This window comes from Pan troglodytes, chromosome 9 (assembly GCF_028858775.2).
Source record: "Pan troglodytes isolate AG18354 chromosome 9, NHGRI_mPanTro3-v2.0_pri, whole genome shotgun sequence".
Taxonomy (NCBI): domain Eukaryota; kingdom Metazoa; phylum Chordata; class Mammalia; order Primates; family Hominidae; genus Pan; species Pan troglodytes.
Genome location: NC_072407.2, coordinates 13547308 through 13562365, shown reverse-complemented (window position 1 = coordinate 13562365; position 15058 = coordinate 13547308). Strand labels below are relative to the sequence as shown.

Here is a 15058-nt window from a genome sequence, read left to right as displayed (position 1 = left end):
GCACTGTAAGGATCTCATGATTCAGTCTACTGTAGCCAGAATGCTTGAGCAAAGACAGAATGAACTAATCATTCGAAATCCAGCAGATGAAACCTCCATATGCCATGCACTACAGAATCTCATTCAATTATTCCAAGAACATAATTTTTTTTTCTTTTTTGAGAAAGGGTCTCACTCTGTTTCCCAGACTGGAGTACAATGGCACAATCTCGGCTCACCACAACCTCCATCTCCCAGGCTCAAGCGATTCTCCTGCCTCAGCCTCCTGAGTAGCTGGGATTACAGGTGTATGCCACTACCACCCGGCTAATTTTTTTGTATTTTTAGTAGAGACAGGGTTTCACCATGTTGACCAGGCTGGTCTTGAACTCCTGACTTCAAATCATCCCCCATCTACAGCCTTCCAAAGTGCTGGGATTACAGGTGTGAGCCACCGTGGCCAGCCCCAAGTATATAACTTTTAAATTAATGATATTTTAAATTTTTTGACCAATTCCATAGTTTAACTCCTTCCAATTGTGTACACACTAAAACAATTTCCCAGTGTAATTTGTTTTTCTAATACACATAACCAAGTCTCTAGAATTTATTAATATCACTCCTAAAGGTCAAACACTTAACTTCTTAGTAAAATTTTGGATTTAAAGGCAGACTCTTATCTAAAAATGGGAAAATGTGAGCTTCACTAGTAAAAGATAAATGAGACTTGAATATATATAAAAAAGCAACAAGACCAGGCACAGTGGCTCACGTCTTTGATCCCAGCACTTTGGGAGGCTGAGGCGAGAGGATCACTTGAGGTCAGGAATTCAAGACCAGCCATAGTGGCTAACGCCTGTAAAGCTCAATACTTTGGAAGCCGAAACCAGCCAGGGCAAAACAGTGAGACCCCGTCTCTACTAAAAAAAAAAAAAAAAAGACCAGCCTCAGCAACATAGTGAGATTCCATCTCTACAAAACAAAATAATTAGATGGGTGTAGTGACACATGCCTGCAGCCCCAGATGTTTGGCAGGCTAAAGTAGAAAGATTATTTGAGCCCAGAAGTTTGAAGATTCAGTGAGCTATAACTGAGTCACTGCACCCCGGCCTGGGCAAGGATCAAGACGCTGTGGAAGAAAGGAAAGGAAGGAAGGGAAGGAGGGAAAGGAGGAAGGGAAGGAAGAAAGGAAGGGAAGGGAGGGAAAGGAGACAATAAAAATTACCCTTTTCTATTAAATTAGAAATATTTACAAAAAGATTTACTGCTGACCAGGGAGTTCAGTCATTTACATAAAATTGTTTGCTTTTAAAAAAGTCATGGCCAGGCATGGTGGCTCACGCCCATAATCCTAGCACTTTGGAAGGCACAGGAAGGCAGATCGCTTGAGCTCACAAGTTTGAGACCAGCCTGGACAATATGGCAGGATGCCATCTCTACAAAAAATACAACAATTATCAGGGCATGATGGTACGTGCCTACAGTCTCAGCTACTCAGGAGGCTGAGGTGGGAGGATGGCTTGAGCCTGGGAGGCAGAGTTTACAGTGAGTCAAGATGAGGCTACTGAGGGCCGGGGGCGGTGGCTCACGCCTGTAATCCCAGCACTTTGGGAGGCAGAGGCAGGGCAGATCACGAGGTCAGGAGATGGAGACCATCCTGGCTAACACGGTGAAACCCCGTCTCTACTAAAAATACAAAGAATTAGCCGGGCGTGGTGGCGGGCGCCTATAGTCCCAGCTACTCGGGAGGCTGAGGCAGGAGAATGGCGTGAACCTGGGAGGCGGAGCTTGCAGTGAGCCGAAATCGCGCCACTGCACTCCAGTCTGGGCCAGAGCAAGACTCTGTCTCAAAAAAACAAAAACAAAAAAAAAGATGGAGCTACTGAATTCTAGCCTGGGCAATACAGCCAGTTTGTCTAAAAAAAAAAAAAAAATTCCTATCTGCCTAGCAGAGTCCAGGTTAATTAATTAATTAATTTAAAGTGATAAACAATTTAAATTCATTTATTTCCTGAGTACCTACACTGTACTAGGCAACATTTTAGTCACTGAAAATGAAAATATACTGTTAACAAAACAGACCTCAGACTAAATTCTATTTCTAAAAATTTTAACAGTTTACTGCATATGGCATATTATGGCTAATTATTTAGCCATTAAAATACGAATCTGAAGGCCGGGTGCGGTGGCTCACGCCTGTAATCCCAGCACTTTGGGAGGCCAAGGCGGGCAGATCACGAGGTCAGGAAATCGAGACCATCTTGGCAAATACGGTGAAACCCCGTCTCTACTAAAAATACAAAAAAATTAGCCGGGCATGGTGGCGGGCGCCTGTGGTCCCAGCTACTCGGGAGGCTGAGGCAGAAGAATGGCGTGAACCCGGGAGGCGGAGCTTGCAGTGAGCGGAGATCACGCCACCGCACTCCAGCCTGGGCGACAGAGCGAGACTCCGTCTCAAAAAAAAAAAAAAAGACCGGAACTATGTAAAGAACAAGGAAATGCTCAGTATACAACATTAAGTGAAGTGAGAAAACAATTTTTTTTATTTTTTATTTATTTTTTTGAGATGGTGTCTCACTCTGTTGCTCAGGCTGGTGTGCAGTGACGCCAACTCGGCTCACTGAAAGCTCCGCCTCCCAGGTTCACACCATTCTCCTGCCTCAGCCTCCCGAGTAGCTGGGACTACAGGCGCCCGCCACCACGCCCGGCTAATTCTTTGTATTTTTAGTAGAGACGGGGTTTCACCGTGTTAGCCAGGATGGTCTCGATCTCCTGATCTCGTGATCTGCCCCCCTTGGCCTCCCAAAGTGCTGGGATTACAGGCGTGAGCCACTGCACCCAGCCCCAACAAAATTTTTAACAAAATAGGTGCAGGGGGAAAGAACAGCAAGAAATAACACAAAAATGTAATCTGTTTTTCTAGAATGATGAAATTATTGGTACTTTATATTTCCCATAACAAAATTATTACATCTGCAAATAAATTAAAAAGAAATGAAAAGGCTGGGAGTGGTGGCTCACGCCTATAATCCCAGCTACTCGGGAGGCTAAGGCAGAAGAATCGCTTGAACCTGGGAGGTAGAGGTTGCAGTGAGCCGAGTTCGCACCACTGCACTCCAGCATGCAGGACAGAGTGAGACTGTCTACAAAAAAATAAAAAATAAAAATAAAAATGTAAACTACATTATTTTTTACAGACTAACATAATATTCAGAAAAGTAGTATGCCACATTTTCAGACTATTTGATACTGAGGGAAGTGGCTCAATATGTTGAACAGGAACTAAAAATAGTATAATACTTGTTAAACTGTTAAAACGATAAAAGCAAAAAGGTGGTAAGAGATGACTATATAAACAAACATGTTTGAGTCTTATAATCACCCATCAGGGAAGGACTCTACAAATACATAGAACCTTTTAATAAACCCCATCAATTTCTATTTGAAGCTTCTATTTTAATTCAACTAAATGTCAAATTATTCCTTTAAACTCTGCCACCAGATATCAAGGTACCTGATGTTAGCTGTAAACACTGAAGGTAAACAAATTACCTGGGGGGAAAAAATTGCCAAAGGGCCATCCCAAGACACTTCTGCTATTCGATTACGAACCTTTTAAACAATAGATTACATACACTCAAAATAATTTAGGAAACTTGCCTGCCTGTCTCACAGGTAAATCCAGCTGTTCCGACATAGTAATCTGGAGCAGTGTTGAGACAAAATTCAGAGACTTGTGTGCCTACAAAGAAAAAAAGCCCATTTTAAACTTCTGCAAATAAATATACTTTAAAATTACAGATCAAAGAGGCTCCAATACATTTCCATTGCTTGGCTCGCACAAAAGGCTCTTCATAACTGGTTCCAGCCTTATTTCTCATCACTCCCTTATACTGAACTTTAAGGAATTTGATGACTTAAATTCTAAAACTTTTTGGATGTTTTCATTAGCCTGTATAGCACTGCACTTCCCATTTATCCCAACTAGCATTCTTTTTTCTTTAATTTTTGAGACAGAGTCTCACTCTGTCGCCCAGGCTGGGGTACAGTGACGCAATATTGGCTCACTGCAACCTCAGCCTCCCCAGGTTCAAGCGATTCTCCTGCCTCAGCCTCCCGGGTAGCTGAGACTACAGGTGCACATGACCACACCCCGCTAATTTTTTTTTTTTTTTTGAGACAGTCTTACTGTCGCCCCCAAGGTGAGAGTGCAGTGGCGTGATCTCGGCTCACTGCAACCTCCACCTCCTGGGTTCAAGCGATTCTCCTTCCTCAGCCTCCTGAGTAGCTGGGACTAGCGCCACCATGCTCAGCTAATTTTTGTATTTTTTTGGTAGAGACGGGGTTTCACTGTATTGGCCAGGCTGGTCTCGAACTCCTGACCTCGTGATCTGCCTGCGTCTGTCTCCCAAACTGCAGGGATTACACGTGTGAGCCACTGTGCCCAGCCCTAATTTTTTATATTTTTACTAGAGTCGCGGTTTCACCATATTGGCCAGGCTGGTCTTGAACTCTTGACCTCGTGATCCACCCGCCTCGACGTCTGAAAGTACTGGGGTTACAGGCGTGAGCCATTGCGTCTGACCCCCAACTAGCATTTTTTTTTTTTTTTGAGACACAGTCTTGCTCTGTCGCCTGGGCTGGAGTGCAATGGCATGATCTCGGCTCACTGCAACCTCTGCCTCCTGGGTTCAAGCGATTCTTCTACCTCAGCCTCCCGAGTAGCTGGGACTACAGGCACGCGCCACCATGCCTGGCTAATTTTTGTATTTTTAATAGAGACGGGGTTTCACTATATTGGCCAGGCTGGTCTTGAACTCCTGACCTTGTGATCTGCCCGCCTTGGCCTCCCAAAGTGTTGGGATTACAGGCGCGAGGCACCATGCCAGGCCCTCCAACTAGCATTCTTAACCTACACTGGTGACAGCAGCTCAAAAACAATACCCTCTGTGACACCTGTTTCCTCTTTTAAGTAATTTCTCCATAGAAACATTTCATTAAATGGCCAGACACATACGAAATCAATAAAAATGAACAGTTTAGTCCAGGCATGGTGGCTCTGGGAGGCCAAGGCAGGAGGATTGCAATGAATAGTTTGGGGGTAGTGTCCAAGGTGGTAATAATGTTATTTCTTGATATGACTGCTGTTTTATACAAGAGTGCTCAGTCTGTGAAAACTGACTGTACCTTTATGACCACCTTTGTGTATACATGTTACATTTCAAAAGAAAAGTTAAAAATCAATAGCTTTGGGGTCGCTTCTCGATTCAGAGAAGGACTGTGTGGTAGATAGAGCTCCCTCTCCCCTCTCCCCTCTCCCCTCTCCCCTCCCCCCTCTCCCCTCTCCCCTCTTTCCACGGTCTCCCTCTGATGCCGAGCCGAAGCTGGACGGTACTGCTGCCATCTCAGCTCACTGCAACCTCCCTGCCCGATTCTCCTGCCTCAGCCTGCCGAGTGCCTGTGATTGCAGGCGTGCGCCGCCACGCCTGACTGGTTTTCGTGTATTTTTTTGGTGGAGACGGGGTTTCGATGTGTCGGCTGGGCTGTTCTCCAGCTCCTAACCGCGAGTGATCCGCCAGCCTCGGCCTCCCGAGGTGCCGGGATTGCAGACGGAGTCTCGTTAACTCAGTGCTCAATGGCGCCCAGGCTGGAGTGCAGTGGCGTGATCTCGGCTCGCTACAACCACCTCCCAGCCGCCTGCCTTGGCCTCCCTAAGTGCCGAGATTGCAGCCTCTGCCTGGCAGCCACCCCATCTGGGAAGTGAGGAGCGTCTCCGCCTGACTGCCCATCGTCTGGGATGTGAGGAGCCCCTCTGCCTGGCTGCCCAGTCTGGAAAGTGAGGAGCGTCTCTGCCCGGCCGCCATCCCATCTAGGAAGTGAGGAGCGCCTCTTCCCGGCCGCCATCACATCTGGGAAGTGAGGAGCGTCTCTGCCCGGCCGCCCATCGTCTGAGATGTGGGGAGCACCTCTGCCCTGCCGCCCCGTCCGGGATGTGAGGAGTGTCTCTGCCCGGCCGCCCTGTCTGAGAAGTGAGGAGACCCTCTGCCTGGCAACTGCCCCGTCTGAGAAGTGAGGAGCCCCTCCGCCCGGCAGCCACCCCGTCTGAGAAGTGAGGAGCGTCCTCCCTCCTCGTCTGGGAGGGAGGTGGGGGGGTCAGCCCCCCGCCCGGCCAGCCGCCCCGTCCGGGAGGTGAGGGGCACCTCTGCCCGGCCGCCCCTACCGGGAAGTGAGGAGCCCCTCTGCCCGGCCAGCCGCCTCGTCCGGGAGGGAGGTGGGGGGGTCAGCCCCCTGCCTGGCCAGCCGCCCCGTCCGGGAGGCGAGGGGTGCCTCTGCCCGGCCGCCCCTACTGGGAAGTGAGGAGCCCCTCTGCCCGGCCAGCCGCCCCGTCCGGGAGGGAGGTGGGGGGGTCAGCCCCCCTCCCAGCCAGCCGCCCCATCCGGGAGGGAGGTGGGGGGGTCAGCCCCCCGCCCGGCCAGCCGCCCCGTCCGGGAGGGAGGTGGGGGGATCAGCCCCCCGCCTGGCCAGCCGCCCCGTCCGGGAGGGAGGTGGGGGGATCAGCCCCCTGCCCGGCCAGCCGCCCTGTCCATGAGGTGGGGGGGGCGCCTCTGCCCGGCCGCCCCTACTGGGAAGTGAGGAGCCCCTCTGCCCGGCCAGCTGCTCTGTCTGGGAGGGAGGTGGGGGGGTCAGCCCCCCGCCCGGCCAGCCGCCCCGTCCGGGAGGGAGGTGGGGGGGTCAGCCCCCCGCCCGGCCAGCCGCCCCGTCCGGGAGGTGAGGGGCGCTTCTGCCCGGCCGCCCCTACTGGGAAGCGAGGAGCTCCTCTGCCCGGCCACCACCCCATCTGGGAGGTGTACTCAACAGCTCATTGAGAACGGGCCATGAAGACAATGGCGGTTTTGTGGAATAGAAAGGGGGGAAAGGTGGGGAAAAGATTGAGAAATCGGATGGTTGCTGTGTCTGTGTAGAAAGAGGTAGACATGGGAGACTTTTCATTTTGTTCTGTACTAAGAAAAATTCTTCTGCCTTGGGATCCTGTTGATCTGTGACCTTACCCCCAACCCTGTGCTCTCTGAAACATGTGCTGTATCCACTCAGGGTTGAATGGATTAAGGGCGGTGCAAGATGTGCTTTGTTAAACAGATGCTTGAAGGCAGCATGTTCGTTAAGAGTCATCACCACTCCTTAATCTCAAGTACCCAGGGACACAAACACTGCGGAAGGCCGCAGGGTCCTCCGCCTAGGAAAACCAGAGAACTTTGTTCACTTGTTTATCTGCTGACCTTCCCTCCACTATTGTCCTGTGACCCTGCCAAATCCCCCTCTGTGAGAAACACCCAAGAATGATCAATAAAAAAGAAAAAAAAAAACAAAAAAACAAACAAACAAACAAACAAAAATCAATAGCTTTGAACATACAATAAAACAATAGACTATATAATCATAATTTAATACATTTATATGAATATGCAATAGAATTTCCCACATTTTAAAATTTTTAAATTTTCCACATTTTATATTATAGACCTGGATCACTTTCATTAATGGTACAAAAAGGTTACATATTCCTAATTTGTCATATTTGCTTCTGATTTTGTTTTTTTTAATTTTTTGTTTGCTTTGTTGCCATTGTTGTTAGGTATCAGGTCTCGCTATGGTGCCCAGGCTGGTCCTAAACTGCTGAGCTAGGCTCAGGAGCTCCTGCCTTAGTCTCCTAAAGTGCTGGGATCACAGGCGTGAGCCACCACACCTAGCCTGCTTCTCATTTAAAGAACTGAACATTTTATCTTGAAATGGAGGGCAAAACAATCTTTTTAAAATTAACATTCAAGTCAAATCCCTTATTCTATATTTTCTGTTTCATTCTCCTTTGTCCCAATATAACCACCACTTATACTGTCATCTTTTAGCTCAAGTATTTTTCTACACATGTTCACATGAACAATATTCTGATTTTTATTTTAGTATCTTCTTTTTTTTTTTTTGAGACAGAATTTCACTCTTATCGCCCAAGCTGGAGTGCAATGGTGCAATCTTGGCTCACTGCAACCTCCACCTCCCAGGTTCGAGCAATTCTCCTGCCTCAGCCTCCAGAGTAGCTGGGATTACAGGAACATGCCACCACGCCCAGCTAATTTTTGTATTTTTAGTAGAGACGGGTTTCGTCATGTTGGCCAGGCTGGTCTCGAACTTCTGACTGCAGGTGATCCACCCGCCTCGGCTTCCTGAAGTGCTGGGATTACAGGCGTGAGCCACCTGCGCCCAGCTATTTTAGTATCTTCTTACAGACTTTACCCCACTCTGCAAACACATTCTTATAGAGAATTTTCCAGCTGGGTGCAGAATTTTCCTTTGAATATACTTTTCCATTGAATGTAAAAAATTATTTCACATTAGAATCTAGACTTTATTCTTTCAATCACTCCAAAAATTACTTATTTAGTAGGCCGGGCGCAGTGGCTCACGCCTGTAATCCCAGCACTTTAGGAGGCCGAGGCGGGCGGATCACGAGGTCAGGAGATCGAGACCATCCTGGCTAACACAGTGAAACCCCGTCTGTACTAAAAATACAAAAAATTAGCCAGGTGAGGTGGCGGGCGCCTGTAGTCCCCAGCTACTCCGGAGGCTGAGGCAGGAGAATGGCGTGATCCCCGGGGGCGGAGCCTGCAGTGAGCCGAGATTGCGCCACTGCACTCCAGCCTGGGCGACAGCGAGACTCCGTCTCAGAAAAAAAAAAAAAATTACTTATTTAGGTGTTTGTGGTATAAGACATTATGCCAGCAGCTGAGGCTACAGGGTTGAATATGACAACCGGGCTCTATGACCTCATGGCAACTTACAGTGTTGTCAAGAAATACAAGATAACCAAATAGATAATTGCAATAAAGTACAATCGGAGATAATTGCAATAAAATACAGTCGGCGCCCCCATATCTGTGGGTTCCAAATCCATGAATTCAACCAACCACAGATGAAAAATATTTGGGGGAAAAAAATTTTAAATAACAATACAACAATAAAAATAATACAAACAGTACTTAATACAAGTACAGCAACTATTTACGTAGCATTTACATTGTATTAGGTATTAAAAGCAATCTAGAAAGATTTAAAGTGTTCAGGGGGATGTGTACAGGTTATAAGCAAATACTACACCATTTTATATTAAGGGACTTCAGCATCCATGAATTTTGATATCCGTGGGGGTCCTGGAACCAATCTCTCATAGTTACCAAAGGAAAAGCGTGTAATGGAAGAAGTAGCAGTATGGAAGAATCAAAAGGAGGATCCCCTAATACAGAAGACCTGAACAGAAGGAGTTAGGTGGAGGAAAGGGAGGTATTGACCCTTTCCACTATCCTAGATGTGAACACTGCCAACCACTATCACTTTACTTAAACACCCTTCCACCTATGCCACTCAGCATACCATTTATTCTGGTCTCTCTCCTTCTCAGGCTCCTTTACTGATTTCTCATCCTGTTTAATCTATAAATGCTAGAATTCACCAGGACTTGGTCATAGGCCATCTTTCTTCTCCCCAGATGATCTCATCCAATCACTATCTTTACAAAGCATAATTTTCCCCTCAAAATTATTACTCTACTTCCCTGCACCATTTCTCCCAACCTCTCATCACTATCCTCACAGTAATCCTCACCACCTTCCTCTTCATCAACCCACTTTAATATATCAAGTCCTGTCAATTCTATACCCAAAATCCTTCTTTAAAATGCTGCCGGGCGCGGTGGCTCATGCCTGTAATCCCAGCACTTTGGGAGGCCGAGGCGGGTGGATCACCTGAGGTCAGGAGTTCAAGACCAGCCTGACCAACATGGAGAAATCCCGTCTCTACTAAAAATACAAAATTAGCCGGGGTGGTGGTGCATGCCTGTAATCCCAGCTACTCAGGAGTCTGAGGCAGGAGAATCGCTTGAACCCAGGAGATGGAGGTTGTGGTGAGCCGAGATTGTGCCATTGTACTCCAGCCTGGGCAAGAAGAGCGAAACTCTGTCTCAAAAAAAAAAAAGCATCCATTTTCTCCATTCCCATGAACACCAACCTAGTCCAAGTGACTATCATCCCTCTTAATTTAACTATTTGTGCCCCCAATCATTCTCCATTTAGCAGCCAAAGATCTTTTAAAATTATAAATCAATCCCCTTTAAGCAAACCTTTTAACAAGCTTTCTACTGCAGCTTCCAAGGTCCTACATGAAGACATCTTGTCCCTGCCATTTTCTTCAGCCTCATTTTTAAAAACTTTCTCAACACGCTCCACTCACTGCCCCACCTACCAGCCTTTAGGTTCTTTCAACAAGAAAGAAACATATTTAACAGTTACAAAATCACAGCTAGATAGAACTAGTAAGTTCTAGTGTTCTATAGCACTGTAGGGTAACCATAATTAACAACAATTTATTGTATATTTTCAAATAGCTAGAAGAGCAGATTTTCAATGTTCCTAGCCCAAAGAAATGATATACATTTGAGATGAATATGCTAATTACCCTGATTTGATCATTATGTTGTTGTATACATGTACTGAAACACCACTGTATCCCATAGATATGTATTATACAATTATCATGTATCAATTATAAAATAATAAAAGCAAAAAGAAACACATGACTTCATTTCAGAGTCTTTGTACATGCTGTGTCTTTCTACCTACAACATCCTTCTCTTGCATGCTCCACCAGTTAACTGGTTCACAGCTTCGCATTCTTTGGGTCTCGGCTTAAACATTATTTCCTTACAGAAGCCTTTTCTGCCTGATCACTCAAGCTAAAGTAGGGCTCCCTATTGCTCTCATAACCATTATTTTTCTTCATAATGCTTATTACATATTTGTTTACTATATTTGTAGATGGGTCTTATGCCTGTTTCTCCTATTAATTAGACTCTAAGCCCCACTGAGTAAGGACTATACTGTTTATATCCCCAGTTCTTCATATGACACGTGGCATTTAAGCTATTAAAAAAATTCACTGAATGAATTGGAAGAGCCAAGAAATAAATGCCTTGGAAGATGTGATTGCCTAGGGGCAGTGTAGAGTGAGAAAGGTTTTTATATTTAAGGGACAGACGGATGAGCCCAAAGGACACTACTATCCACACTACTAGGGCACTTTTCAGACCATTTACATTACAGTATATATCTTATCTCCTGCATCAAATCATGAATTCCTGGAACCAACTGCTGCAATCAGATAGTCTTGGTTGTAAATCTAGGTGATGCCACTTCCTAGAATGCTAAGCCTTCAACAAGTTCATTCAGTAAATCTAAGTCTCAATTACAAAATAAGAATAATAAAATCTACTTCACAGGATGGCTACAAGGAGTATATAAAACAACACAGAAAATATCTTAGCAAATATCAAGACATAACAAATTTTATATCCTTTGGTATATCCATATTCAGTAGAATCTCACCTTTCTTAGAGTACGCTCTAACATCAGTAAGGTGTAAATCGATGTATAGCCAAGTTACCCTTTAGTTCCTTAAATCACCCACAAAGCACACATATATGGTTTTGCGTATACAATCTCTCTTGAGATCCCCACACTGAAGTTTTTCCTTAACTTGAAACAGACTACTTTATATGATTAGAACCCCAGATTAAACTGTTGGTTTATGTTTGGAAGCCATGTTGGAACAACAAAAACTGCCCAGCACAGTGGCTCACACCCGTAATCCCAGTCCTTTGGGAGGCTGATGCAGAAGGATCACCTGAGGTCACGAGATCAAGACCAGCCTGAGCAACATAGCAAGACACTACCTCTACAGAAAATTTTAAAAAATTTACAGGCACCTGCCACCGTGCCCGACTAATATATATATATATTTTTTTGTATTTTTAGTAAAGACGGGGTTTCAACATCTTGGCCAGGCTGGTCTTGAACTCCTGACCTCGTGATCCACTGCGCCCAGCCTAAAAATTATAATAGCTGGAAGTGGAAGCATGCGTTTGCAGTTCGAGGCTGCAGTGAGCTATGATCACACCACTCCACTCCAGCCTGGGCAGCAAAGCAAGACCTCAACCCTAAACAACAACAAAAACCACCACTGTTTTTGTTGGCTGGACAGATGTATAGCAACATTACGTGTGTTAAGGCAGGCAAATCTAACCTATAGTAATAGAAGTCAGAAAAATAGTAACTTGGAGGAGAAACAGTACTGAATAGGAAGAGTATCACGGAAACTTTCTAGGCCAATGAAAATGTTACATGTCTCTTGGTCTGGGTGCTGGTTACCCAGATTTAACTTAAAAAAACAAAACTGAGACTATTTTTACCCCAACTTTCACAGCAGCGTTACTCATAATACTCTAAAAGTGGAAACAACCTGTATGCCCATCAACTAATGAAAGTAAAATGTGTCTTATCGATACATACAATAGAATGCTATTCGGCAATTAAAAAAAATGAAATACTGATACATGTTACAACAATGTATGAACTTTGAAAACAATACTGTATGAAAGAAGCCAGTCACAAAAGACTACATATTGTATGATTCCAATTACATGAAATGTCTGGAATACACAAATCTACATAGACAGAAAATAGGATTGTTGCCTAGGGCTAGGAATGGGGTCGGGGCAGAATGCGGAGTGACTGGTAAGATATGAATTTTCTTTGTGGGGTGATGGAAATGTTTTAAAGATTGGGTGATGGCTGTACAACTGTGAACATACTAAAAGCCACTGTATTGCATACTTTAAATGTGTGAATAGTTAAATCGACAACACTGAACTATGAAAATAAGCACTTACGACTTTGTTTTTGAGATGGAGTCTTGCTTTGTCTCCCTGGCCGGAGTGCAGTGGCGCAATCTCGGCTCACTGCAACCTCCGCCTCCCAGGTTGAAATGACTCTCCTGTCTCAGCTTCCTGAGTAGTTGGGATTACAGGGGCATGTGCTGCTACGCCCAGCTAATTTTTGTATTTTTAGTAGAGATGGGTTTTCACCATGTTGGCCAGGCTGGTCTCCAACTCCTGACCTCAAGTGGTCCACCCACCTGGGCCTCCCAAAGTGCTGGGATTATAGGGGTGAGCCACCATGCCCGGCCCAACACTCATCCCTTTATTAACCTTATTACCTTCAAAAACATATAAGTATAAATTTTAAAAGTGCAATGGATGAAAAAAAGCATAACTTTCAGCAAGGCATGGTGGCTCACGCCTGTAATCCCAGCACTTTGGGAGGCTGAGACGGGTGGATCACCTGAGGTCAGGAGTTCGAGACCAGCCTGACCAACATGGTAAAACCCCATCTTTATTTTTAAAAAAATACAAAAATTAGCCAGACGTGGTGGCGGCTGCCTGTAATCCCAGCTACTTGGGAGGCTGAGGCAGGAGAATCACTAGAACTTGGGAGGCAGAGGTTGCAGTGAGCCGAGATTGCGCCATTGCACTTCAGCCTGGGGAACGGAGTGAGCCTCCGTCTCAAAAAAAAAAGCATAACTTTATAACTTTCAGACAACTAAGCTAAAGTAAAAATAAGAAAGTATATTTCTGTTAGCGGGGATATAGCACAGGCAATCTCAACCAGGGACATCCATCTAGCTGCCCCATACACATTTCTACCCACCTGAAATCCTTAAGACATGAAGACTTGTATTCTCCCAAAGAAGGTAACAAATGAGGGCCGGGGGCGGTGGCTCACACCTGTAATCCCTGCACTTTGGGAGGCCAAGGCAGGCAGATCACAAAGTCAGGAGTTCGAGACCAGCCTGGCCAACATGGTGAAACCCTATCTCTGGTAAACATACAATTAGCCGGGCATGGTGGGGGGCGCCTGTAATCCCAGCTACTCAGGAGGCTGAGGCTGGAGAATGGCTTGAACCTGGGAGGTGGAGGTTGCAGTGAGCCGAGATCGTACCACTGCACTCTAGCCTGGGCGAAAAGAGTGAAACTCCATCTCAAAAAATAAAAATAAAAATAAAAATAAAAATAAAATAAGCTTAATTAAAAATATCACTAGTTTCAATCTTTATCACAAAAACCCTTTAAAATTTGGGCAATTATGGTATTATTGTCAACAATTTGGCAAACATCAATACAGGCCTCAGAAGATGCTACAATAGATATTTTATATGAGTCAAAATATAAATATAACTTCTGGATGCTGCCCCTAATTATATGCCCAGTAGTCCCCTTCTCAAACTCCTGGATTCTAGCATAGAACTGAAGCACCAAATGAGTCATTATACATCATTAATTAGGGCTAAAACTCCTAATACTCTAAGTTTTAAAAGCTCTTAACCATAACACAAAATCACCTTCCTAGACATCTTTGAACCTTCTCATTATCTGTCATCAACCCAGATAATTTCAATAGTCACACTTAATTCATCTCATCAAAATTCTTCAACAAACCCAACTCCATTCTACTTACTAGTACTGACAATGCGCCAGACACTATAGAGAAAAAAAGATCAGTATGAAGTTATGTTGGGAGTTTAATTCCAATTGGGCTAATAAGTAAAATTTCAAGTTAGAACCTAAGGGACGTAAACTCAGAAATCAGAGAAGACTTTGAACAGTGAAAGATAAAAATGAATTGGTAGGTTGTGGCCAAAAAATTTAATGAGTATGAATTTTTTGTGAAGGGTTGTACATCATCAGATTTATGCTATAGGAAAATGAGGTCTTGAAGCACTGTGAAGAATGTAATGAAGAATGTAATTCAAGGATTGATGACTATAAAACATGAATGAAAAACTATTAGTACAACAGGTAGTAGCAACAGGCCTCAAAAACCTAGGCCCCTATTCTACTACACAGCCAGCTTCCCTGCTGCTTTCTCTGCCACCCAAAATAAGCTCAACTTTAAAAAATAGAAAAAGAAAAACGCACACTCTCACATCAACGAATTTCCCAATATGGCCACCCTTTTAACTTACAATCTTATCCCTGCCCCCTTACTAGCATTCCACTCACTAACACTGTAATCAGAAATTGCTTTCCCCTCTGACTGCGTGGAAAATTAATAATAATTTTAAAAATTAAAAGGCTGGGGGCGATGGTTCACGCCTGCAATCCCAGCACTTTGGGAGGCCGAGGAGGGCGGATCACGAA

General features: G+C 45.0%; 1 protein-coding gene across 3 annotated transcripts in view; it reads right to left on the bottom strand.

The window, feature by feature from the left end:
* The window catches only part of IPO7 (importin 7), a 65112-nt gene that overhangs the window by 40168 nt on the left and 9886 nt on the right, over window positions 1–15058 (bottom strand). For 2 of the 3 annotated variants that reach the window (XM_001169290.7, XM_009459924.4), the window contains exon 2: window positions 3640–3721. The exons of the other annotated variant lie outside the window; for it this stretch is intronic. In XM_001169290.7, coding sequence (XP_001169290.2) covers window positions 3640–3721 — 82 coding nt within the window. The remainder of the gene's footprint in view (window positions 1–3639; window positions 3722–15058) is intronic. 3 annotated transcript variants of the gene reach the window in all.